A 25,951-nucleotide genomic window follows, 5' to 3' on the forward strand; every position below is an offset into this window, starting at 1 on the left:
TAGACTTAAATCACACGACCTAATTTCATGGCGAACCGTCCATTACACAGTGCTACAGTTGAAAAACTCACGATCATGACTATATAGGTTCGACTCTACTACCAAAGGGTAGTGAAACCCTATACTCAGTTTGTCCATTTTGGTGACCGATTTTTTTCTATGGGCCCGCAAAGTTTCTGAAAATCAGTGGGGCCTCTAAAAAAGGTGTCATCAGTTTTTGGTTAACAGCTAATTCAGACTTTGTGATACGGCTTAACTTTATATGGCAATAATATAGCTAAGAGTACGCCAAATAAATTTTGTTAGCATTTTTTTTTTCCAAAAAATAGCTTTTTCGTGCACTTTTGTTGAAAAAATATAGGAAGAAAAAAATTTTTTTTTACTTTTTTTAACTTTTTTTATAATAACTTCCAGGGTCTCCTAATTTTTCACTAACAATATTTAGCAAAGAATGCATTGATATGTCTTGAGAACATGTCAATGCATTCTGAATGTGTCTAGTCACTCTAAATAGCACATAAAGATCATTTTGTACCTTAACAATTTTCGTTTTTACTATTTTTTTAATGCTTAAATCCTAAATTAATTGTGAGAAATAAATAATATTAAAACTTATATACTAATTAAAAGATCTAAAATTAAAATATATCACAGACTACAATACTTACGCTATTAAAAACATCAATAGGTATAACTTTTATATTTCGGGTTATACATTCTACTGTACAAATCATCCTGATGATAAGGCACATGGCGGCACTGGTATTTTAATTAGAAATCGTTTAAAACATTATCCCCTAGATGAATTCTCAAAAGACTATATGCAGGCAACATCCATTCATTTGGAAAGCTTTGCTGGAGATTTAAATATAAGCGCGATCTATTGCCCACCACGCTTTTCAATGACCAAGGAGAAGTTTGAAGAATTCTTTAGCACGCTAGGAGGTCGCTTTCTGGCATGTGGCGACTATAATGCCAAACACACTTACTGGGGCTCTCGACTAATGAATCCCAGAGGTAGACAGCTTTATAAAGCATTAGTTGATCGCAACAATGGCCTGGATATTGTGTCCCCTGGACAACCAACATACTGGCCTGCTGATCCTAAAAAAATTCCTGATCTCATAGACTTTGCCATAACAAAAAATATTAATCGAAATTCAATATCTACAGAAATGTCATATGATTTATCTTCTGATCATTCCCCAATTATAGTTTCTTATTACGGGAGGACTAACATTTCAAAATTTCATACTGAAACATATTACTTTAAAACAAATTGGCTTAAATATAAGAAATATATAAGCAGTCATATCCACACAGATCTTTGTATTCAGTGTGAGGAAGATGTAGATAAAAGTGTCAATGACTTTACGTCATTAATTGTATCGGCTCTAAATCATTCAAAGAGTCAAATATTTCCTAAAACTGATATGCACATTTCCAACTCAGATATTGAACGACTTCTTTTAGAAAAGAGAAAACTCAGAAGAGAATGGCAACAAAGTAGATCACCTGCTGCAAAGCAGAGGCTGTCTGCTGCTAGTAAAAATCTGAAAAAAGCCCTTCAATTAGAGGAGGATCGCAGAAATAGAAATTACATTCAAAGTTTAACAAATACCAAACACACAAATTTTTCCCTTTGGAAGGCAACGAAAAATATCAAGCCACCGGCAGAGGGGCAAAGCCCTTTAAGGAAAGCTGACGGCACCTGGGCTCGCAGCACGGAGGAAAAGGCTAAAATATTTGCCGATCACTTAAGTACAGTCTTTCAACCAAACTCGCCAACTACTGTTTTTGAACTTGTAGAGCCACCTGTGTCAACATTATCTAATGATGACATATTAGATATAAGCCCAGAAGACATTAACGAAGTAATCAAGGATAATATAATATTAAAAAAATCACCTGGAAATGATTCTGTTACACCTACTATGATTAAAAACCTACCGAGTGTGGCAATAATTGTGCTGTCTACAATATTTAATGCGATCTTTAAACATGGAGTTTTTCCGACAAATTGGAAAACTTCTCAGATAATAATGATACCAAAGCCAGGTAAGGACTTGACCGTACCATCCTCCTATAGACCAATAAGCTTGCTTCCTTGCTTATCGAAACTGTTCGAAAAAGTGTTCCAAAAGAAAATCATACCATTATTACATGAGAAAAATATAATCCCAGTTCATCAATTTGGTTTCCGGGAACGCCACGGAACAATAGAACAAGTTAATCGTATAACCGGAGAGATAAGAAAATCCTTTGAATTAAAGAAATATTGTTCAGCTATATTTTTGGATGTCGCTAAAGCCTTCGACAAAGTATGGCACAAAGGACTGGTATATAAAATAAAATGTTTGCTGCCACCATCTACTCATAAACTATTGGAATCTTATCTATCGGACCGTATATTTACAGTTAAGTACAATGATTACGTGACAAGAGAATATAGGATTGGAGCAGGAGTACCACAAGGAAGTGTTCTTGGACCTACCCTCTATTTGATTTACACCTCTGATTTGCCTACGAGCGATGAATTCACTATTTCTACATTTGCTGATGACACCGCAATTATTAGCTCGCATGAAAACCCATATATAGCATCTATACTAGATGGCTACTTAAGATGTGTTGAAACATGGTTAAACAAATGGAGAATACGTGTAAATGAGTTAAAAAGCAAACATGTTACGTTCACACTGAGGAGGGGATGCTGTCCACCTGTCACACTTAACAATGTTAATATACCTCAGTCCGATTATGTTACATACCTTGGTATTCACTTAGATAGAAGACTTACATGGCGCCGTCATATAGAAACCAAGAGACTTCACATGAAGTTAAAAGCATCTAGCCTTCACTGGTTAATAAGTGACCAATCAAAGTTAAGCCTGGACTATAAAGTCACCCTATATAAAATCATTTTAAAACCAATTTGGACATATGGAATCCAATTGTGGGGAACGGCCAGTAATTCCAGTATTGAGCTTATACATAGGGCCCAGTCGAAAATTCTTAGGACCATGACGGGTGCACCATGGTACATAAGAAATGAAAACATCCACAGGGACTTGGAAGTGCCACTAGTGAAGGATGAGTTTAAGAAAGCCCGCGATAAATATATACTGAAACTGCAATCACACCCAAATCCGCTTGCTCGGCTTCTCGCACAGAGCCAAACCAGATCAAGGCTTTGTAGAGGAGATCTACCACCCCGCTAAGATGTGGTCCATCCATCAAACAATGCTCTCTTTAGAGAGCAATTAGTTTTAATTTTAGTTATAAGATTTAATCACTTATTGTTAGGCCTAATGATATAGGCAGATTCAATAAATAAATAAAAAGTTAAAAAAAAAAAAAAACAAACCAATATTTATTGTGTGCATAACAAAACCCTAAAATACTTACCTATGTAAACCCTTATATACTCAAAAGAATTCAATAAACATACTGTTTCGGCGTATATCCGTTCCAAATCAATAAAAATAAAAACACAAGAATTATTAAATGGTTAAAAATTCAAAATAAAATAGCAGAATCTCTTTCCTTTATTAATAATCAAATTTTACCTTTTTTCAATATATAAAGCATGAAGTGCAATAAAAGGCTTCCAAAAGACGAGTGAAGCATAAACTTATTTCTAAGTAGTTGGTGACAAACAAAGTTTAAATACCGTTAACGGTTTACTCGTTGAAAATAGTTTTCCAACAATGATGTAAACTAAAGTAGTAAACCACTAGGATTTACACTTAGCAAAAAAATAACGAAAATAATAGCTTTGTACTTAATCATTGCCGGCCACCTTGCAACACTTAAGAGTGTTGTAATTAAATAATAACTAATTTGAGCCATTAAGGACTCCTGAGGATTGTAATAAAATATATATGTATATATATTTTTTTTTTCAAATAAATGTGAGGACTCCTGTTGTGATAAAAGCGATCGTTACATAAATTAATATGGGGATAATCCCGAAATAATCCATCCAAAAATGGTGTATTGAGCAGGTGGAAGCCCAGGGCTCGTATGTATTTTCCCTTTTAAAATAAGCGGAACAACTTCAGGTTCCAAGACTAACGCTACATTGCCCGAGTGATTAAATGTTGGATCAGCTAATTGAAACCCTTGGAACGATTCCAATATCGAATCCGGCACTGATACTGGAGGAGTCTTGATGCGGTTCATTTTCTGAACTTTAGCCGTTTTATAGAGGCGTTGAGATGAGTCATGAAGTGACTCGATTTCCATCCTACAGTACTCATTATCATCAATCTTAATCACTGGTAAGTGAAGTTTGGCTATCATTTCAGCACATATGTAGCTGTTTTGACAACATAAGTCTAAAACAGAATGTGATACAACTTTAGATTTTTCCAAACATAGCATGACTTGCAAAGTCGGCAAAAATGAAACGGCCTGACGTATTGGGATCTGATTTAAATTGGAAATCGGTCGCATTTGAGTCTTCGAGGTGGTATGAGTATGGAGTAAATAGTTATGATTCTTTTTGCAATATTTGCAGGAGGCAATACTCTTGCAATTTTGAATTGTATGTCCACTTGACAAACAGCGTGAACAAAGTCTATGAAACGCTACAGTGCGTAGCTTGCGTTCCATACTCATATCCCTGAATTTGTAGCAATATCGAAGAGGATGGTTCTTATTGCAAATGGGACATTTGCGATTTATTCGATTGTTCAAAGAACCTTGACCGGTCGAATTCGAGCCCGAAGCTTCCACCTGTTCAACAGCGGAATGGTTTGGAGGTGGAACAATGGATGGTTCCACTTCAACTATTGTAGTTAGCGTATTTCTATCAATCACAGGTGTGACGTTTGCTTTCGAAATGGACGGAGCTGGCACTGGCTTTGTGTTATCGTACTCCAAAAGACCATCATCAAACAAATCGGTAGCAAAGGTTAGTAAAAGAAAATTGATATAAATGTAATAAGTGAATTAAGCATACACAACAACAAGTTCAGTTATAGGTAGATAAACGACACCATTTGATGTGCGAACATCCGCGGCGCGAACGCGACCATCAGTACCAGTATAAACATTCACAACAATGCCTAACTTCCTCGCAGTTGCCAGTAATTGCTCATTTCTGATTACGACAGATCATTTATAGCAATATCTTTTTGTGGATCTTGCCACTTAAATCCTTTATGCAAATTCACGAATGCCTTATCTTTACGATAACGTAAAGATAAGATTGTTGTTGAAAAAACATTAACAGACTTTTTTTTCGCGAAACATCAATAGGTTCCGTCAGAACCCAACCAAATACAGTCTTCTGAGCCATTAAATTTCCAATTATATTTTTCTGAACTTCGCTAAGTATTAGATGCGGGTATAAATAAGCTCCTAGTAGAATATCAACTGCCCTGCTTTGATAAAATTTACTATCTGCTAATTGCAAATTAGGTAATTCACTTATATCCGAAGGACAATTAAAAGAAGGCAAATTACCAGATATTGAAGGTAAGACGATAACAGATCAATATCCAAATCAATACTTTTATCTAAAGGAGAACCAACACGAATAGTACAAATCTTTCTCGAAGTTGTAGAAGCTTCCTCATGAACACCGGAAATCGTTACATTCGTAGAATGTGACGGAAGTCGCAGTTGATTTCGCAAATGTTCCGAAATGAAAGATGCTTCTGAAGCTGGGTCGATTAAGGCCCTTGCCGGATACATGGTATCATTGCAAATAATGGAGACCATAGCAGTTCCCAATAACACAGACGAATTCTGTGATATATGAAAGACTTGGCGATTTACATTAGATAGAGCGGATGCAGAAGTAGTTGACCCCTGTGATGTCAATTCAGTCGATCGAACAACTGGTATCGATGTAGTATTATTAGCTGGGAACGATGGTGCAGAATTATTAGCTGGGGACGATGGTGCAGAATTATTAGCTGCCGACGATGGTGCAAAATTATTATCTACCGTTTCACGATGAAGTAGGGAATGGTGTCTCCTAAATCTCTCAGAAACAGACATTCTTTTAAACTGACGACAAAAACGTAATAAATGACCCTGGATATTACATAAAACACAAGTATTCGATGTACTTGTATTTGAAACATGAGCCTTTACCTTCCGTTCATTGCCTTTCCTGTCAGTTTCGGAACATGTCAGATCGCGAATGCAATCTAAAGTTTGAATTCTTTCGGTTAAAAACATGTCCAAATCTTTCCATAAAGATAAGACAGTCTTATCCTTAATACTTTGTTCCCAAAGCATAACTGTCTGAGAGGGTAGTCGCTGTATACAAATAAAAACTATTATCGGATCCCAATTATGAGTGGAAATCTCATAAACTGACATAGCAGTTAAGAAGCCATTTATTCCGCGCTGTAACTTTTTGAATGATGAACATCACTGATGCCACGACCTGCAAACTTTTGCAACATATAACTTAATGATGCATTGGTTGCACAAATTTGCGGCATCACTGCCAACAATTTGCATTAAAAAACGTTTGACGTAAAGCAATAATCGCAAATATGCTTTTTCGAACGCTAAACTTTTAATTTGCTGCAGTGATGCAATCATACTGAATTTACGAACACACCCACAATCTCTCTTGCCTCATCATCAGTTCTTTTTACCAAATAACATAATCTCTCAATATTACTGAGGCGGCTGTTGTTAATATACAAAGCAGTAAAAAGATCCCTAAATGTAGGCCATGAAAGATAATCACCACTGAAGATGTCCGTATCACACGGCGGAAGCGATAAATTATGACAGACGTTATCGAATTTTAATTCACTAATTTCGGCAGACGAATCTTTGGGTTTCGACTTAGCCTCTAACTCAATTTTGATCTTCATTGTCTCTGAACACCGCGCAAAAATATTAAGGGTACTCTGATTTTCACTTTCAGCCGCTTGAATATCCTCTGGCTCTGCGGCATCAGATGATTCAAGATCATCCCAACACTTTTCGAAAGTAATCTTCACTTTTCCCCATAGTAATTTCAATTCACTATATAAAACTTCTATATAGTAGACGTGATGTTCCTCTTCGCGAATTGTACTAAAATTTGCCTCAAATTTAATAACAGCGTCTGATGCGCGTATAAAATGTACAAGAGGTGTCAATGGCATTTTTAAATTCTGAAAATATAATATCAGTAAAAGAGTGAACAAACCCACAAACGATGAAGCGAAGTTTAAAATTTACAAAAAAATGCAAATTTATATTAATTTTATAATAAAAAATCGTAATAGTCAAATCGACCGACCGTAGAGTGACTATTGTTTTATAAGCAAAGTTAGGAAGAAGAAGAAATGAATCTAACAAGCAAAATTTTAATCAAAATGGTTTATGTTTATTCCCGTACACTAATTTAAAACTTAAGACTAATATTTCATTAAAAATAACAAAAAATATTTAAAATTTTTATTTTTCGAATTTGGATTCAACAATTTCATGACTACTCATTTTTGAAAATTTAGTGATAGTATGTTTAATGCAGCCTTTTTTTGATTGCAGGTTAAAATTTTGCACTAATTAATTTTAGTGAAGATTTTTGCACTAAATCTTCGTTTAGTGATAGTTAAAAAATTATCACTATTTTTTTTAGTGCTAGTTAAGAAATAAGCATTATCACTAAAGCTGATAAAAAATAGTGTAAACTAAATTTTTGGCAATTTTAGTGAGTGATAGTGCAATGCTGATTTCAATCAACATTTAGTGCACTACCCCTAACTATGTTTGTAATAAATAATAAGTAGCACAATAATACAAATCATGTGCATATAAACACTTGCCGTAATAGCAGTCACTGTTCCAAACACAATTAGTTTTTTATTGTAGAATATTTTCTATATATATTTTGTTTGTTTAAACTGCGGAAAGTTTTATTTCTTTATTTCGTAAAAGCACGAAAATTTTTAATTATTAATTATGGCTGTCCTTCCATGTAAACCAACTCAGCCTTGATTAAATGGTACCGATCACTAATGTCTAAAAAGTACTGTATAAATATAATTCATACAGGGATGTATTTAATACACTTTAGGATGAAATCAATGCACAATAATGTAATTAATTCACAGTAATATTAAATTCCCTTTTTTTATTTTGACAATAACTTGTTTTTTGTTTATATTATTTTTGGCAAACACACACACACAAATTTATGTATGCTTATATTGTTTCTTTATTTTGATCACTATCACTTTATTTATATCAATTTACTAACCTTTATTTTTCAAAAGCTGGTTTTATAAATTCCAAATAAAATCCAAATAAAGGGCACAAAAATTCCTTGGCAAGGAGACTTCCTTTTTTTTGGTTGGAGGATGAAATTCTTTTGTGTTTTATCCGTGGGAGAAGCAGCAAGTTTCGGCGTATATCCGTTCTAAATCAATAAAAATAAAAACACAAGAATTATTAAATGGTTAAAAATTCAAAATAAAAGAGCAGAATCTCTTTCCTTTATTAATAATCAAATTTTACCATTTTTCAATATATAAAGCACGAATTGCAATAAAAGGCTTCCAAAAGACGAGTGAAGCGTAAACTTATTTCTAAGTAGTTGGTGACAAAGTTTAAATACCGTTAACGGTTTACTCGTTGAAAATAGTTTTCCACCAATGATGTAAACTAAAGTAGTAAACCACTAGGATTTACACTTAGCAAAAAAATAACGAAAATAATAGCTTTGTACTTAAACACATACATATATTTTACATATTATAACGTTACCCGAAAATATATATGTAAGTTCTTTTTATGTAGGTAGTATGTATGTTCAGAATGTACTCAAAAACGACTGGACCGATTTCGATGAAATTTTCAAGGAATCTTCAGAATCGCCTAGCGAGTAACAATGTAAAGTCAGATTTTTGATTTTCGGTCTGTGGGTGGAGGGGCGTGGCAAAATCAAATTTTTTACATTATACAGCTAATGCCATGTATATATCTGTGGAGTTTGGACATCTTAAGTCGAGATAAGAAAATATCTTAGTTTTTTATACCCTTCACCATGAGTGGAAAGGGTATATATAAGTTTGTCATTCCGTTTGTAATTTCCACATTTTTCATTTGCGACCCCATAAAGTATATATATTCTGGATCGTTATAGATAGCGGAATCGATATAGCCATGTCCGTCTGTGTGTTGAAATTAACTTTCCGAAGCCCCTAAATAACTTATAAACATTATTGATACATCAATATCTCCAGAATTCTTCCAGCTCCGTTGCTATTTGAAATCGAGAAAATCGGCCCACAAATGGCTGAGATATAAGCAAAAAACAAAATAGACCATGTATTTTGTTAGTGTTTCATGAAATCATGTACATATCTATATAATCACATAAAAAGAAAACACAAGAGAGAGTTGTTTATAATGACCCAGCAGTTAAGCAAGTAGTCAATGTATCCCTTAAAGACAGTAATTGCCACAAATGTCTTATCACTTGGCTGACTCCATTTTATATATTTTGCACATTTGACACGTGTGTGCACTTTGTAGTGCAGAGAGAAGACAATTGGTTACTTTATGCATCCCAAGTAATCTAGCGTGAAGACAATTGTCACTTAAGTGTCTCTAAGTAATCTAGAGTGTAGTCACTTTAAATGTTTTGTGAGTAATTCGTACAAACTGGTTTTGTTACAAATTGTGTTAATATAATTCTCATACAGTTTATTTTTATTTTTGCTTAAGTATACTGATATCCCATGTAAAATAGCATGAACTCAATAGTCACTTTACTGCCTCTTAGTAACCTATGGTGAAGTCTCTTCAAACTTTTTTTTGTACTGCACTTTATTTTAACTGGTTACTTGATCAGCTACTTGACTAGTTATTTTAACACGTGTATATCCTAAGCAGGGGGTCAATTGACCCTTTTGATTACAATGTGACTATCGGATAGCTGATCGAAAGTAGTCAACGCTTCTGGTGGGTAAAATAAAGTGCAGTACAAAAAAAAGTTTGAAGTGACTTCACCATAGGTTACTAAGAGACACTAAAGTGACTATTGACTTCTGTTACATGGGATATCAGTATACTTATGCAAAAATAAAAATAAACTGTATGAGAATTATATTAACACAATTTGTAAAAAAACAGTTTGTACGAATTACTCACAAAACGTTTAAAGTGACTACACTCTAGATTACTTAGAGACACTTAAGTGACAATTGTCTTCACGCTAGATTACTTGGGATGCATAAAGTAACCAATTGTCTTCTCTCTGCACTACAAAGTGCACACACGTGTCAAATGACCAAAATATATAAAATGGTGTCAGCCAAGAGATAAGACATTTGTGACAATTACTGTCTTTAAGGGATACATTGACTACTTGCTTAACTGCTGGGTTATTTTTGTTGTTATTTTTTTTCAACATTCAATTGGGCATGTTGTTGGTATATAAAGTGTTTTGCATGAGTAAAAACGTACATATATATTTATAAATGCATTTGTTTGTTGTTTTTTTTTAATACACAAACCTTCATCACTGTAGGTCTTGTATTTAGTATTTATATTAAGGTATACTTTGGTGAAGGGTATATAAGATTCGGCACAGACGAATATAGCTCTGTTACTTGTTTTATAATAAAACTAACTTTTCAAAACGCTCCGTTTACACTAATCTGCTTCTTTTTACGAATATTAGCTTCTGAGATATCATAAAAAAACAAATCGACTTATTTGGAGTTGTTGATTTTTTTTTTGACAAAACAACTTAATTCGCAAAAACTGTTGAATTTATCGATAATTATTTTATTATTTATCCTTTGTATAATTCTTTGAGACAAAAGTTCTTCAAGGACAAATAAAAAGTTCTTCAAGGACAAATAATGCACACATCTGTTTTTATATATATGTATATGGCATTAGCGGTATAATGCAAAAAATTAGATTTTTACACACTCCGCCCACGTACTGAATATCAAAAATCTGTCTTTACATTGTTAGCCGCTGGGCTATTCTGAAGATTCCCTGAAAATTTCATCAAAATCGTTCCAGACATTTTTTATATATGTGTGAACTTTTGACAAAACAACTTAAGTGGAATTTTCAAAATTTTCAGGAGATCACAAAAAGCTTCTAGTATTTCGATTTAAATTTAAAGTTGTCGACATTTTATTACAATAAGTATGATTACTACAGGAATTTACTGCAAACCCTTCTGCCGAAACATTCTCAAAACAATTGTTGAACAAAGGAAATGGAAAAATTCCAATTGATCCCGCCACAAATGAGATTTCGTTCCCGAACTTCTGCCAAATGCAAATGAATATTCAAGCCGTTGTCGACAAGGTATTTCCAAATCTTACAACCATCTACAAAAATTCAGATTGGCTGTGGGAACGTGCAATTTTGGCACCAACAAATAATGATGTTAACAAGCTCAATGAGCAAATACAATTGAAACTACATGGCGAAACAATAATATACAAATCGATTGACACAGTAATGAACGAAGAACAAGCCGTCGATTATCCTACTGAATTTTTGAATACAAATCAATCAAGTAAAAAAATGTTTTCTAGGGGCCAGCAACGCGGACCGGGTTCAGCTAGTTTTTTCGTAAAAAATAACGGATAAATTAACTTACTGAGTCAAATAGTCAGTGTTTTACCACAAATGATTATTAAAGTTGCCTTAATTCCGTAAAATATAAAAATAAATTAAAAAAATTGTTTTTTGAAAAAACTAGAAAACTCCAAAAACAAGGTAACTGGTGATTTTCGGTTCTAATGTCCAAAAACGAGTTCAAGGAACCAAAAATCTTCAACATTATTTAATACTAGCTAAAACCCGGTGTGCTTCGCTACCCGTATCTTAAAGATTTACAATATATTTAGTCTATCTAAAATTAGTTCCTGTTCATGTGATGAACATGGATTTTCTAAATTTAGTCCACAAACTTGCAAAGACTGACCTTGAGCTTTATCAATTGTCATTGCAAATACTAAGCAAATAGGAAACTGCAATCGATTAAAATCAAATGGTATTTCCGAAGTTATAATTTCCAGTTATAAAGGTCGATTAGATTGTTCATTAATTGCCTTACTGTAAGTCGAGTGTCACACACATTGACTTTTATATATATATAAGGGTTTCAAATGTATACAAATCTTAACATTTTCTTAATATTTTTGGTAGTACGCGCATTTCTGTATTAAATATTAATATTGATAGCTGCTATAGCTTTCCCTATATATAATTTTTCATCACATCTATGGGAGGTGCCACGACCACTATTGCTATTTTGACCATTTTTGGACTAAATAAGAAGTTCATACAAAGTTTGAAGGCTACAATTATACAGATAGATATGAATTTTAGTATTTAGATTGTTTGGGAGGTGCCACGCCCACTATTTTAGTCCGCCCATTTTTGTCCTAAATATTATTGATGGTAGAATAAACGTACAAAATATATGGATTCTCTCTTATTGTATCCCATATATTAGATTTTCTAAAATAATCATCATATGGGAATTGCCACGCCCACTGTGGCTACTACTCCCATTTTGCCTCAAATATTTATACAAACGGAATTGCTGAAGATAAATTTTTGGACTATAGGTATTATAGTTTCCTAAATATTTGATTTTTAAAATTAACTTTGTATGGGAGGTACCATGCCCACTTAAATTTTCAAAACAAAAAGTAGCCTATAGCTCCTTCCAGACATACAGAAATATACTGTAAAAATTTCAAGCAAATCGGTTCGGCCGTTTAGCCGTCTATAGATCCCAAACTAATAATAATAAACAGGCATACATACACACATGCACTTTTATATATGTATATAGATTATGTTTTGTTTAATAACATAAATTCAAATTAAATAACACTGTCCAACAGCATTTTTGGAACAGACTAGCGACCCTATAATTCTGAAAGGGGGTGTTGAGTAGATAATTTTTGTAGAATATACTTATAGTCCAGCTGGTCTGAATTTTTTTTACAGTGGGTCAAAGTTTTAATTTTTTGATCGAAGGTAGCATTATACTTACTGAAAAAAATGTTGTAAGTTAATATCTGAGAGAATTCTTAATTTTTGTGGCTGATCTTAACCCTCTATCTCTTCTCTTTAGGGGTCAATTTGACCCTTATTTCGAGAAAATCAAAAAAAGTAATTTCGAAAAGGACATTTAAGGATTAAAGTATTCTACGAAATTTTTTGCCGTAAAATTTCAGTGGGGGTCACCAAAGATACAAAAGTTGTAAATAAAGCGCTCGGTTTATTTATTTTTTAGATATGGCGGGCCTACGGATATTCGAAATTTTTTTTAAAATATCATCTATATTTGCAATAAAATTTCCAATACAATAAAAGTAACATGCTAACAGTTATCTCATGCCTATAAAAAGCTAATTTGGAACATGAAAAAATGGTTGTATTTTTTACATTTTACCCCAAAAAAGTCCCTATATTTTATCTTCTGTAGAACAAAATTTTCTTCTGGACTGTATAATGCAAAAGCGTGTAAAGTAAATCTTGGCTCACTTAAGTGGACATAGTCGTCTCCAGACTTATCCAAACTTTTACAATATAAAAAAAATATTGGTTTCAGTAAAAAATTCTAAAAAGGCAAAGCACCGATTCTCGAAAAGACATCATGCTTGTATAGTCCTATATCTTATTTAAATACATACAAAGTTATTTTGCTATCACACGGTAAATTACGTCGCAGTAGGATATTTTTTAAATAAACTCAGTTTTTGGAACACATTTTCTCCGTTTTAGGAATTTTGATATCTACCCTGCAGTTCATTGCACTAGTTCCGCTACGTCGAATTCGTTGGCCACTAAGAACTACTACTAGTGAATTTTCAACCCACTGGCAACGTTATTGACTGGTGAATTTAACACGGGGATGTCATTGCAAGTGGCCGATTTGCACACTCTGCATAACACTTCACTATTAAATTCAATAGTGAAAATACTCCAGCATTTGAGAAAAAAAGAAAAAAGAAATTTTTCTGAGAGCGGGGTTGAACACATAACCTCTCGTTTTCTAGTCAAATGCTCTAACCACTAAACCACAGAGCTCTTATTTGTACTGCTCTCTAATTGTTATTAAGAATAACATGTGAGTCAAAGTAAATTAATAAAGTAGCGACAGTACTATAACAAATACAACATTTACAAAAACCACAAGCAATTTTGTTTTTGGTTTAAGGTCTGAGCTGTCAAAGTTGCCTGTTGTTGTTTTTGCTTTTGGGCTTGTTGTATTTTTCGCCACAACAACCACAAGTGAATTGACAGTTCAGACCAAAGTAAAAAAAATAGTCAGCTGTTCTACTGAGTCTACTTTATTAATTTACTTTGATGTGAGTCTACTCTCTATTTTTGCATTTTCTATATTTTAGAAGATTTTATTTTTCTTGAATTTATTTTCAAAAACTAAAGACAAATATCTGACTATTGTTTATTACTGAATATGCTGGTGGAATGTAGTGCAAATGATAACCATTTAACTACCACTTTAGCAGCCACATCGAACTAGTTAGTTGTAAAAGTAGTAATATAGCTAGTGCAAGGTTTCCAATTGGCACTTATCAAACTGCTGGGTATATATATAAAAATGGATGTTTGTATGTGTGTATGTTCCGAATGAACTCAAAAACGGCTGAACCGATTTTGATGAAATTTTTAGGGATTCTTCAGAATAGCCCAACGAGTAACACTGTAAAGTTAGATTTTTATATTCGGTCTGTAGGCAGAGGGGTGTGTAAAAATCCAATTTTTACATTATACCGCTAATGCTCTATATTTCATAAAAATGGATGTGTGTATGGACTCAAAAATGTTTGATGAAATTGTCACGGAATCTTCAGAAAAGCCTTTTGGGTAACAGTGTAGTCAGATTTTTGATTTTTAGACTGATAAACAATTTTGTTTACTCTTGCATATTAGGTGCATGAATAAGAAATGTTCATACTGAATTTTTGAATTCATTGGAACCAGCTGTAATGCCACTACATGTATTAACATTGAAGGTTGGTTCACCGACTTTGTCCGACACTGTATATTGAAATCGAGATGCAATTTAAAACAGATGTTTTCTAAAGGCCAGCAGCGCGGACCGGATTCAGCTAGTTCTGAATAAAAAAGTTTGGAAAAAGTCATGTTCGATTAATAATATTTATTAAAAAATTCATTCCAATTATGACTTTCTTTTTTCTGTGTTACACTTTATTATTTATGTACGTATATTTTTTAAAAAATCCTTATATTATTTGTTCTAAATATTTAAAGAAAAATATATTGCTAAATAATAATAGTTCTCAAATTTTCACTCAGCAGTTGTGTACAATTTCATACTGCTTTGCAATTTTATTCTGCCTAACAATGCGACAATGTTAACATCATTAAAACGGCATATTTTTGAAAATATAAATTTATTTTGGTAAAAAAAAATATTTTTTTTAGCAAAATTTCGAACTTTTTGTTTTTAAAAACGGCATAAAAATTGGAGCTAGGCAGTATTTTGTTTATAAAATCAAATATTATGAACATATTTTATTTTACAAATGATACAATTGTATAAACTCGTGCCATAATGATGGGTTCAGTAAATGGGCAGCAAACTAGTTAAATGTAATAATTTAATTTATCGCTTTTACAGAAATGGATGCGATATACTGCATCAGAATTTGGTATTCCAAAATTAGATGAAATAGATACATTTATCAAGGAGTTAATTGTCATTTTTGTACTAGATATAATTTTTTAAATGTTTTAGAACTAATATTCATATTATCATTCAGATGGTTACGCAACAAGAAGTTGATAGACAAATTATCGATCAGTGGGAGCCTCTTAATTAAACTGTGCTAATGAAAAAACTATCAAGCGGGGCACCCGGCGGGTCAACCTAATTCGAGTACGCTGAACTGTTTTCTTAGGTTAGCTCTTGTTTTCGAGATATACAGTTATTTCAAAAATGGAGGTTGCACAACATATGTATATTCGCTTAACTCAAAAACGGGTTTGCTTATTGAATAAATTAAAAAAACAAATTTCCGATTTTTTTTCCAAAAATTTATAAAATTTTTAATAATTAAATATCTTTGCTGATTTTTTTTAAAAAATTTTTGTTTATGAATAGTTTTTGATGAAATTTTAAACTTATTCAGACATTTTTTATCAAAATTGAAAAAGAAATTAGTGAATTGTTTTTAATAATCCCACAATTCCCATATCCCAAAAATGGTATTTTTTAGAAAAAAGCGTAAATATGTACAACTTTTTAATTTTTTTTAAATTTAAATGTACATAACTTTTAACTCAGTTGAGGTTTTTAAACAATTCTTTTTAAAAAATATTAACAAAATACAAGAAAATTGTGGGTAAACAAACTAGTAGATTCTAGTAGATTCTATATACATTAGAGTTCGTTTGTGACCAGGTCACTTCATTTGTTTTTCGGGTATCATAATTTTTCTGAAGGTTTTTGCATAAATAAAAATAATGGCGTCCTTTTTTTGGACGCGGATCTGATTTCACCAGTCGATTCTACATCAAAAATTAATACAATTGATGTTTTTGGAATCCTTAAATTTCTTCCAAAAACCCACAACAGAGGGCGCAAATCTCATTAAATTTTAGTTTTTGCACGATGAAAAGGCATTTTAAGCTTATCAAAAAGGGTCCAATATTTCCTTTCTATCGTAACCCGTTAAAATGTTATGTGGCTTTAAAAATGTTTTGTTAAGGCAAACTAATAAAAAAAATTATAAACTTTTTACCAATTATTATTTTCTTGTTAAATAAATAACTTTGAAGCCTCATTACTTTTTAATGGTTAGTGATAGAAATTAAATATTGGTGCCGTTTTGCTAAGCTTAAAATGCCTTTTCATCGTGCATGTTTAAAAAAACTAAAATTCTTTTTTTTGAGATTTAGAAATTAAATATTGGTGCCGTTTTGCTAAGCTTAAAATGCCTTTTCATCGTGCATGTTTAAAAAAACTAAAATTATTTTTTTTTATAAGATTTGCGCCCCCTGTTGTGGGTTTTTGGAACTATTTTTAAGGATTTAATAAACATCAATTGTATTAATTTTTGATGCAGAATCGACTAGTGAAATCATATATGCAATATATTCAACCATTTTTGCTCTACAGATGTGCTCAGTTAGTTCCGTGAAAATAGTATAAGTCTCCTAGTTTGACCAAGTCAGTCACCGGATCTAAATCCAATTGAAAACCTTTAGGGGGAGTTGAAACACAGAATAAGTAAGCAAACATTTCAAAACAAAAATCAATAAAGGTCAATTTTGTGATTTTGTTAAAAAAAACGTGGTATGAAATCCCTTTGGATACCTGCCGTAAACTAATTAGCAGTATGCCAAGAAGAGTCCACTAAATTATTAAAAATAATAAAGGATACACTAGATATTAATAAAACAAATAATATTCAACTATAACTTTTAATTTAAGGATTTATACAATGTACATATTATTTTGTCCACCAATTTTATGAAGTTTTTTTATTTTTCATTTAATAAAAAATTTAGTTTATGCAATTAGGGGATAAGTGATTGTGTTTTATGTTAAACATAACATAAACTAACTAAATATATAAATAATATTTCATTAAAAATAAATATAAATTTTTAATTCATCAAAAGATGCGGAAAAATCTCATGTACTTATTATTTTGGCCATATGTGTATATCTATATATTGTATGTGGGTATGTATGTATGTTCCGAATGAACTCAAAAACGGCTCCACCGATTTTGATGAAAGTCAGATTTTTGATTTTCGGTCTGTGGGCGGAGGGGCGTGGCATTATCAAATTTTTACATTATACCGCTAATATCATCTATATATATAAAAAACTACTGGACCGATATTGATGAAATTTTCAGGGAATCTTCAGAATAACCCAGCGGGTCACACTGTAAAGTCAGATTTTTGATATTCGGTCTGTGGGCGGAGAGGTGTGTAAAAATCAAATTTTTACATTACACCGCTAATGCCATTATATATAAAAACAGATGTGTGTATATATGTTCCATATGGACTCAAAAACGGCTGGACCGATTTTGATAAAATTTTCACGGAATCTTCAGAAAAGCAAAGCGGGTAACACTGTAAAGTCATATACATAAATACTTTTTTTTATTTCCAACGTTCAAACAATGACAATTTTCATTTTGTTACTTAACATCGTTCTATTGTTGCTTAACATCATTCTAAAAATTAATGATTTGGTGTAAGCGAAATCATTATACTATAGAAGTTCTTTTATATTATCAATCGATGATAAACAAATTTGTTTACTCTTGCATGATTAAAAAATTTCCATATGAAATCTATTAAAAAAATAATATTTTGAATAACTCTCCGCATATCACTTTTAATAAAAAATAACGGTTTTATTCAAATAAAATTTGTTTTCGAAAGGGCATCTACGTCTAGAGTCGCAGAAACGGGAAGTGAACGAGAATCACGGCTTCAGCAAATGCGTCGCAGTGCATCTTCATCGAGTGCTGCAGAAACACCGCAACAGCATATAGTTATTCGCTCCCGAATGGCTCGATCAAGAGAAAGAATCGATTTAAAGTTGCCCGGATTTTAATACAATAAGTATGATGACTACAGGAATCACAAGGATGTACTAATTGGCGCACTGAATAAACATTACTTACATTGCAGCATTTTTAAGTTCTCTTAGGAATCCCCGGGAATGTGCTGTTCGAACGGTAAAGTTATTCTGCCACCAGTTATTGAGCCGTCTGAGCTGCTACTAAGTTACATTTCCGGCGCCAATCCTATTTCCAAACACTTCCTTCAAAATATCCAAAAGTACAACACATGCTTTCAAATGACGTCGGCTTCATGCTCACCTTTAAAGTTCAAGGTCAAATGTACCACAGATTTGGATCATTGCTCACGCTTCCCAATGACGATACGAATAATTCCAATTGATCCCTCCACAAATGAGATTTCATTTCCGGACTTGTGCCAAATGCAAATGAGTATTTCCAAGTCTTACAACGAACTACAACAATTCGGATTGTCTGTGGGAACATGCAATTTTGGCACCAACAAATTATGATGTTAACAAGGTCAATAAGCAAATACAATTGAAACTGCCTGGAAAAAAAAATAAAAATAGATTGACACAGTAATGAACGAAGAACAAGCCGTCGATTATGCTACTGAATTTTTGAATTCGTTGGATCACCGACTTTGTCCGAAACTGTATATTAAAATCGAGATGCAATATAAAACAGATGTTTTCTAAGGGCCAGCAACGCGAACCGGGTTCAGCTAGACCTTTATACAAATTATACAAAATATAATATATTCATGATATTGTTACGAAATTGTACTTGAATTCAAATATAACGAGGGCTGATTTAAAAGTAGCATAATGCTTTCAAATAACAGTGCTGTAATAGCAAAGCACTATTAATAGCATTATTAAATAAAAGCTTTCAGTTGACCATTGATCGTAAGTTGGCAACGCTGTTTGAATTCGAATATTCAGTTAAAGAACATTGTAGAAAGTACACCACAGATGGCGTATGTATTAGTAAGATCTAGAATATTCGAACTTTGACAGTTAAAGAGCAATCTAGAGTGCAGATGGCAGTGTTATAAATGGTGGCAGAGGTTGCAGTCGTTAGTCAGTTTATCAGAGACGCTTTTCGAATAAACATCAACTGAGTGCCTTAAAGTGTGTTGTGTTTTTCAAGTAAATTCGTGTACATTATAAATTGTGTCTGTATTTCTGCGAATTTACAAACGTGTATAAAAAACATTGAGTGACTATTTAATTCTGTTGTTGTACATTTGAATAAATAAAGAGTTGTTACCATTTTCAAACTACTAAACTGCTTTTATTTGCAATCAAAAGTATCCGGTTTATTTAAAGGAAATAAACTAACGTTTTGAAGAGGTTAAAACGTAACAATATATTCATTAAATTCACAAAATACATATGTTTCGCCTTAGAAAGATTCTTAAATTACCTTTGCCAAATTAGATTCAAACCTTAAAATCTCCTTGTTCCTGGGACTATCGTCGCATGATACTGCCTCGATGAAGCTTTGTGGAATAAAATCATTACATAAATGACTCACCAAATTCCGCACCTTTCGTGGTCTACCAGGTTCACCACTTCTTATAATTCGAGGTCTACCAGGACCCGCCTTAAACCCAAGAAAATCATTTTCCGAGTCTTCATCAGCTGTATCGAATGTGTCTGCATTATCATCGTTACCTTCCGAATTCTCATCTTGCACACTGCAGCTAACCTGTCGGGCCCCATGGACACCGACAACTTCGTGCTCATTTCCATGTTGAAAATCAAAAAATACAAAATCATTTCCATTCTCAATATTCCGTGGAAATTTTGCTTCATCAAATTCGACATCACGACGTTCAACAATGCTATGCGTTGTTATATCAATCCGCATAGCATTGTGCACATCCGTGTGCACCAGTTCCAATAACTCATTCGATGTTGACGTAGATTGTTGAGGAAAAGGGCTAACATGAACTTTGCTCAACATACATGTTTTACACTTCCCTGTTGTATCATTCCCCTTAGACTCCATGCCAATAACCATCTTATTTCTCGATAATAAGTCCAAACTTTTGTCATTCAAATGACCATATCGATCATGCCATTTAAAATTCGTAGCGCACTACTGCTCACCTACATCACACTCAACGACAAATAAATTATTATGTTTCACAGCCTTAATCACCATGTTACCATTCCTGTCATTTATACAAGCAGCATTCTTGCTAAACATAGCCACGCTCAACAGCCTTCCTTATCGAAACAAAACATGCCTGCAATTCCGATGAATACAACACATCCCTCAAAACAACATCAGTGTTACACGATCTTATCTTGACATCACCCTTGCCTGTGATAATCTCATCATGTTGCTCAAAATTCATAAACATGTTGCGACTATTACATATATGCACCGCTGTCGACATACCACCGTTCTTTCTGCAACGTATCAGCTACTGCTAAAATAGAAAACGATTGTTGTTCCGTTTGTTGTCTCTTCATCTCACACTTATTCGCATAGTGACCGGCTTTACCACACACAAAACATTTCCCCTTCAATTTCGGTTTGTTGCTACCTCGTGATTCTCTCTCACATCGTCGTTCATCTTTCGTACGAGTACCAAACGCCTGTTGATTTGTAACGTCTATTTTCTCGTTCTTTCTCCTCTCACCTTCTAGAAGTTTGTGCTTCAGAGAAATCAAACTGGGCAAACTGTCTCTGGTCTCCATTGCTATGACAATAAAATTATACACAATAGCTCTTCCTGCAGAGAAATACCTATTTCCTCCAACTTGTCAGCAATTTCCGTAAACAAATTGATGTGCTTCACCATGTCCCCGTCTGCAACCACAGATAAATTTAGCAATTACTTGTAGAGCGTCACCTTCTGTATAGGTCCCCGTGGTCTGTACACCTGTAACTTCTGCCACCAGCACACTACGCATTTGGATAGACCAGGAGTCAAAGTTGTTGCCGTCCAGCTTCCCAATTTGATACAACGATGAACTCATCCTATTTGGTCCTTCTCAACTAGCCTTAAATTATTTTTCATAAAAAACGATTTTAAATTTTCCGCGAACACTGCGATCCATAACCTGTTGAAGTTTATTATCAGAGTTTTATATTAAGACTAAAATAAAAAGTTGAAAGTAATACAATGGCCCATAATCATAGTCAGAAATAAAGTATATTTTATTTGAAATAAAGTCGTCTTTACTTAAGAGTGGACATTAGGTCTACCATAGACAAGTTAAAGTATATTTTTGTAAATATAAAACAAGCTGAAGCTGTTATTAACTCATTTAACAACAGCATCAGCTGTTCTTCGCCATGTAAAAAAGTTCGGCAAAAAGTAAAAAAATAAGTTACAAGAATTTGGGAGAGATTTTGCAATTATTGAACAGTTATCAATTAAAATATTCTAAATATGATATTACTCTTATCTTTTCCATTTTTCCACCACAAAAAACTTTTTTTCTTTAGTTGTCCCGGTTACTTTTATTGTTTACCTTTTTTGGTTTTTGTTTTAATTTTCTATGTCAGCTGTTCTGCGGTGCCACTTGCCTGTATTTCGTTGTATATTGTATGAAAACATTTTCTACATTTGAGGTGACACCCAGTTAAAGTCGGTTCAATTTAAAACATACTTCAATTTTGACTATAATTGGGAAATAATATAAAGCGGGTTTTTAATTTAAAGTTGTTTTTAAAAAGAACCGACTTTAGTGTTTGACTATGATTATGGGTCAATGTTACTACAATATAAGAATGAACATGTAAAAAGAAAATAGAGAACGTACATGTTGCAATATAAAAGGGTTGCCATATTTCAACAGATGATACCCGCAAATCAAATTTTTGAAATTAACTCTAATATACATACACAAAATGAATTTGATTATAATTCGAAAAATACTTACCCGATTCGAATAAAGTAAATGTTTTTTAAAGGTCCAACAAGTGATTATATAATATATATTTTATATATTTATAGAAAACAAAAAAAGGTTCAAATTTATTTTTAACAACAAAATTAAAAATAGTTCAAAATACTAACTCAAAAAATTGTCAGTACTCTTTAAATTAATTTATAAAATGCATATTATGATGATGTATGATGTCCTTAATATTGAATGTGATGTCCATTAGCAGCAATTACGTCTCTTAAGAGATTTTTCATCGATAAAACCAGTTTTTTTGTACGTCTTCTATCCGACTCAAAAATATTAAATTTACTTTCATCAGTAAAAATATTTGTTTTTCAGAAGTCGTCTGAATTATTTATATATTTTTTGGTATAATCTGAACGTTGTTTTATATTCGGTGGTGGCTTGGTAATGGTGTGGGGTGCAACGGCAGCTGGTGGTGTGGGAAATCTCATGTTTGGGGAAAGGACGATGGACAAATTTAGTTATTTTAATATTTTAAAAGAAAAATTGAAAGCTATAAATTGACATATCGTCATATGAAATCAAAAACCTAAGAAAACACTTCTATCTTCAAAGAGCACGATCCAATAAAAAAAACAAGACAAGTTATTGCAGAAGGTGGATAAAAGGGTGAATTCCAAAACGTCTGTATGCAATGCAGTCATATCTTTATCAATACAAAGCAAGCAAACGCATAGTTAAAATTAAAAAAAAACGTAGCATACTGCCTGTTTTTACTTTTTCATACATTTTGCTATATGAAACATTATCAAAGTTCATTATCGCTCGACTTTTTAAGTTTGCATTGCATACAGACGTTTTGGAATTCACCCAAACTGAGGTTGATTTGTTCAATGCCGGTCGTAATTAAAAGGTGATTGATATTGAGCAAAATTGTGGGCATGTATTCTGCTCACCTGGAATAAAACTTCCGATTTATACAGCTGTTGCTGAGTTCACAATTGTCATGCTGGTGTTGTGTAGTTATATGGACTATCCAATGTTATATGGACTATAGCGAGTGGGAATCTACAAATAGTGACATTATGGAAATTTTTATTTATTCTAAAGGTACTTTTTGAATTTTCTACAATAACGGAATTAGATATATGAAATTAATTAAAAAAAGTTATACTTGTATTAAGTTAAATAAAACTTAAACCGTTCAATATAAAAATTCTTAAAAGTACGTACATTTTTTCAAATATTGTACAAATTCATTGCACATTAAAATATTGGCATATTACTCGGTATTTTTTTTTACATGAGCCCAATAAATTTCCTCAGGTCGAATTTCTTGACAAAATTGACATTATTGTTTGAATACCAACCAATATCTTTTTTTCCATAATAGCATGATGTCAATTCGGGCCAGAAATTTGAAGGTGCTCTGTGCTGTTTCAAGAAATGTAAAAGCTGTTTTTATATATATTTTTGTGTTTTTCTTAACTGATGTTACAAATGATTGGCTTATATTGCCACAACTGCAAATGTCATAAGAAACTTCTTGGGGAAGTTTTTTTTTGTCCGGTATTGTTCTTTAATTGTTATTCTTTATAAAATTTTACCTCAATTTTGTCACTTCAAGTTCTTTACCACATTGTGATCTGGAACTTTATATGACTTCAACCCAGCATCTTTGGCCTTGCTCTCAAAAGAATCAGAATATTTAACTTTACTAGCTGGTTTTCTGATAGAAGTTTTCGGTGATCGACTTCTTTTGCCTTACCAATAGCTGTTAGACCTTTTAAATAGTGTGACGATGCTATTTTTTTTTTGAAAGGTTTGAAAGGTTTTTTTTCGATTTTTTTTAAAGTTTTAAATATTTCTTCACGTACTTTTTTTCGGTGACCATTTTGATCGTAATAACCATTGTAATTTAATAATTTAGAAAAGATAATATCTGACATATTTTTAAAAGCTATTGTGATTAAAAAACCAATAATTTGTTCCACCAAGGATAAGTTTTGGCTGGAATAGTGTGTTTTGACTCACTCTTTAAATACGCAACATATTCCTTCTACGGGATAATATTTATTTACAAAAAAGTGATTGTTTTTTTTAGCTAATGTACATTTCTTTATTATTTGTTAATTATATATATTTTTTTTTTCAGAAAAACTACACTCAAATGAAACTTATACAAACTGGAGTTCCAGCTTCTGAGCACGATGTAATGAAAGCTAACTGGTATCGATACTACTGGCATAGTATTAAACAAACATTTGGTTTCGGGGTTCCCTTGGCAGATGTCTTATAAACATTTCCTATCTTACAAATATGTATACATAATTCTGATTCACAATAATATGAAAATTGGAATAGGAAACAATAGTTGATTTGGATCATACTTATTTAATAAAATTAATTACATATAAAAAAAATCAATTGTTTTGTACTTCAGAATAGGGTTGCAATAAAGAATTCGGTAGTGCCAACATTTTAAAAATTCTACGCTTTTGCTATATTCTATGTATGCAGGGTGATGGGTAATATTAAAGGAAACGGATCTGGTCGTTCTCAACCCTCGTCATCAAAGAGACCAGGTAATAACAAGGCTGCGGTAAATGTTGGTGCAACTCCACTCTTAAGGGTCCCCAGAAGGAGACCATTAAGAGGGCTAGATCTGGAGATGACCAGCTCAACTCGTCAACGATGATGGTGAAGAAGTCCTTGAGTCAGGATGTATACCTTCAGGCGGCTATAATTGATCGGAAAGATCCGGATGGGAAGATCAGTACCGATCAATGGCAGCTGCATGAAGGTGGACTCTTGGACGAGATCGCCACATATAGTGGTAGCTCGGAGGATGTATCCTTCAAAGGTGCTGACTGGGCTAAGAGTGTAAAGGTCATAAACTGCGGCAATAAAAAGTCTTTCGAATTTTTAAGAACAGCAGTTGGGAAACTTGGCGACCTTAATCCAGCCTTAAAACTGGAAGTGATACGCGCCTCGGAGTTACCATTAAGGTCAATAGTGCCAGTATGGATTCCTCCACCCGTAATACCGGTGGAAACCATACTGGCAAGATTGAAAAAGCAAAATGTTAATCTCTCTATAGCCTCGATGGTGTGTAAGGAGAATAACGGGAGGGATTTTCGGTTCGCAGTGGATCGTAAATCCCTCGAAACTTTGGATAAGGTGAAAGGGGTGGTCAATTTAGAATTTGGCACTGTCCGGTTTCGGTACTCGGTGTCATCACTGTTGTCAACAGAGAAACCAGGGGTGAGCGGACGCTAACATTTTCTTCGGTGTATATGCCGTATGTGGGCAGCACTGCCCCATATAAATAAAATAGGTGAGTGCGTCTTTGGTTTTATAACTGTCAATAATCTAGTAATTTGTAACAAAAGCTTATGCCCATGTTCAGGAAAAATTATAGGCAGGCGGTTATAGATATGACATTGACGAACCATAGTGATAATTTCGTTAGAGATTGGAGGGTATACGCGGATTGTTCCTTTTATGACAAGGTTCGTA

General features: G+C 33.0%; 1 protein-coding gene across 1 annotated transcript in view; it reads left to right on the forward strand.

The window, feature by feature from the left end:
• The window catches only part of LOC135962516 (activator of 90 kDa heat shock protein ATPase homolog 1), a 66,544-nt gene extending 41,689 nt beyond the window's left edge, over nucleotides 1-24,855 (forward strand). Inside the window, exon 4 of the mRNA XM_065514491.1 lies at nucleotides 24,588-24,855. Coding sequence (XP_065370563.1) covers nucleotides 24,588-24,731 — 144 coding nt within the window. The 3' untranslated portion in view covers nucleotides 24,732-24,855. The remainder of the gene's footprint in view (nucleotides 1-24,587) is intronic.
• The last annotated feature ends 1,096 nt before the right edge of the window (nucleotides 24,856-25,951 follow it).

Source organism: Calliphora vicina, chromosome 5, assembly GCF_958450345.1.
Source record: "Calliphora vicina chromosome 5, idCalVici1.1, whole genome shotgun sequence".
NCBI classification, from domain to species: Eukaryota; Metazoa; Arthropoda; class Insecta; order Diptera; family Calliphoridae; genus Calliphora; species Calliphora vicina.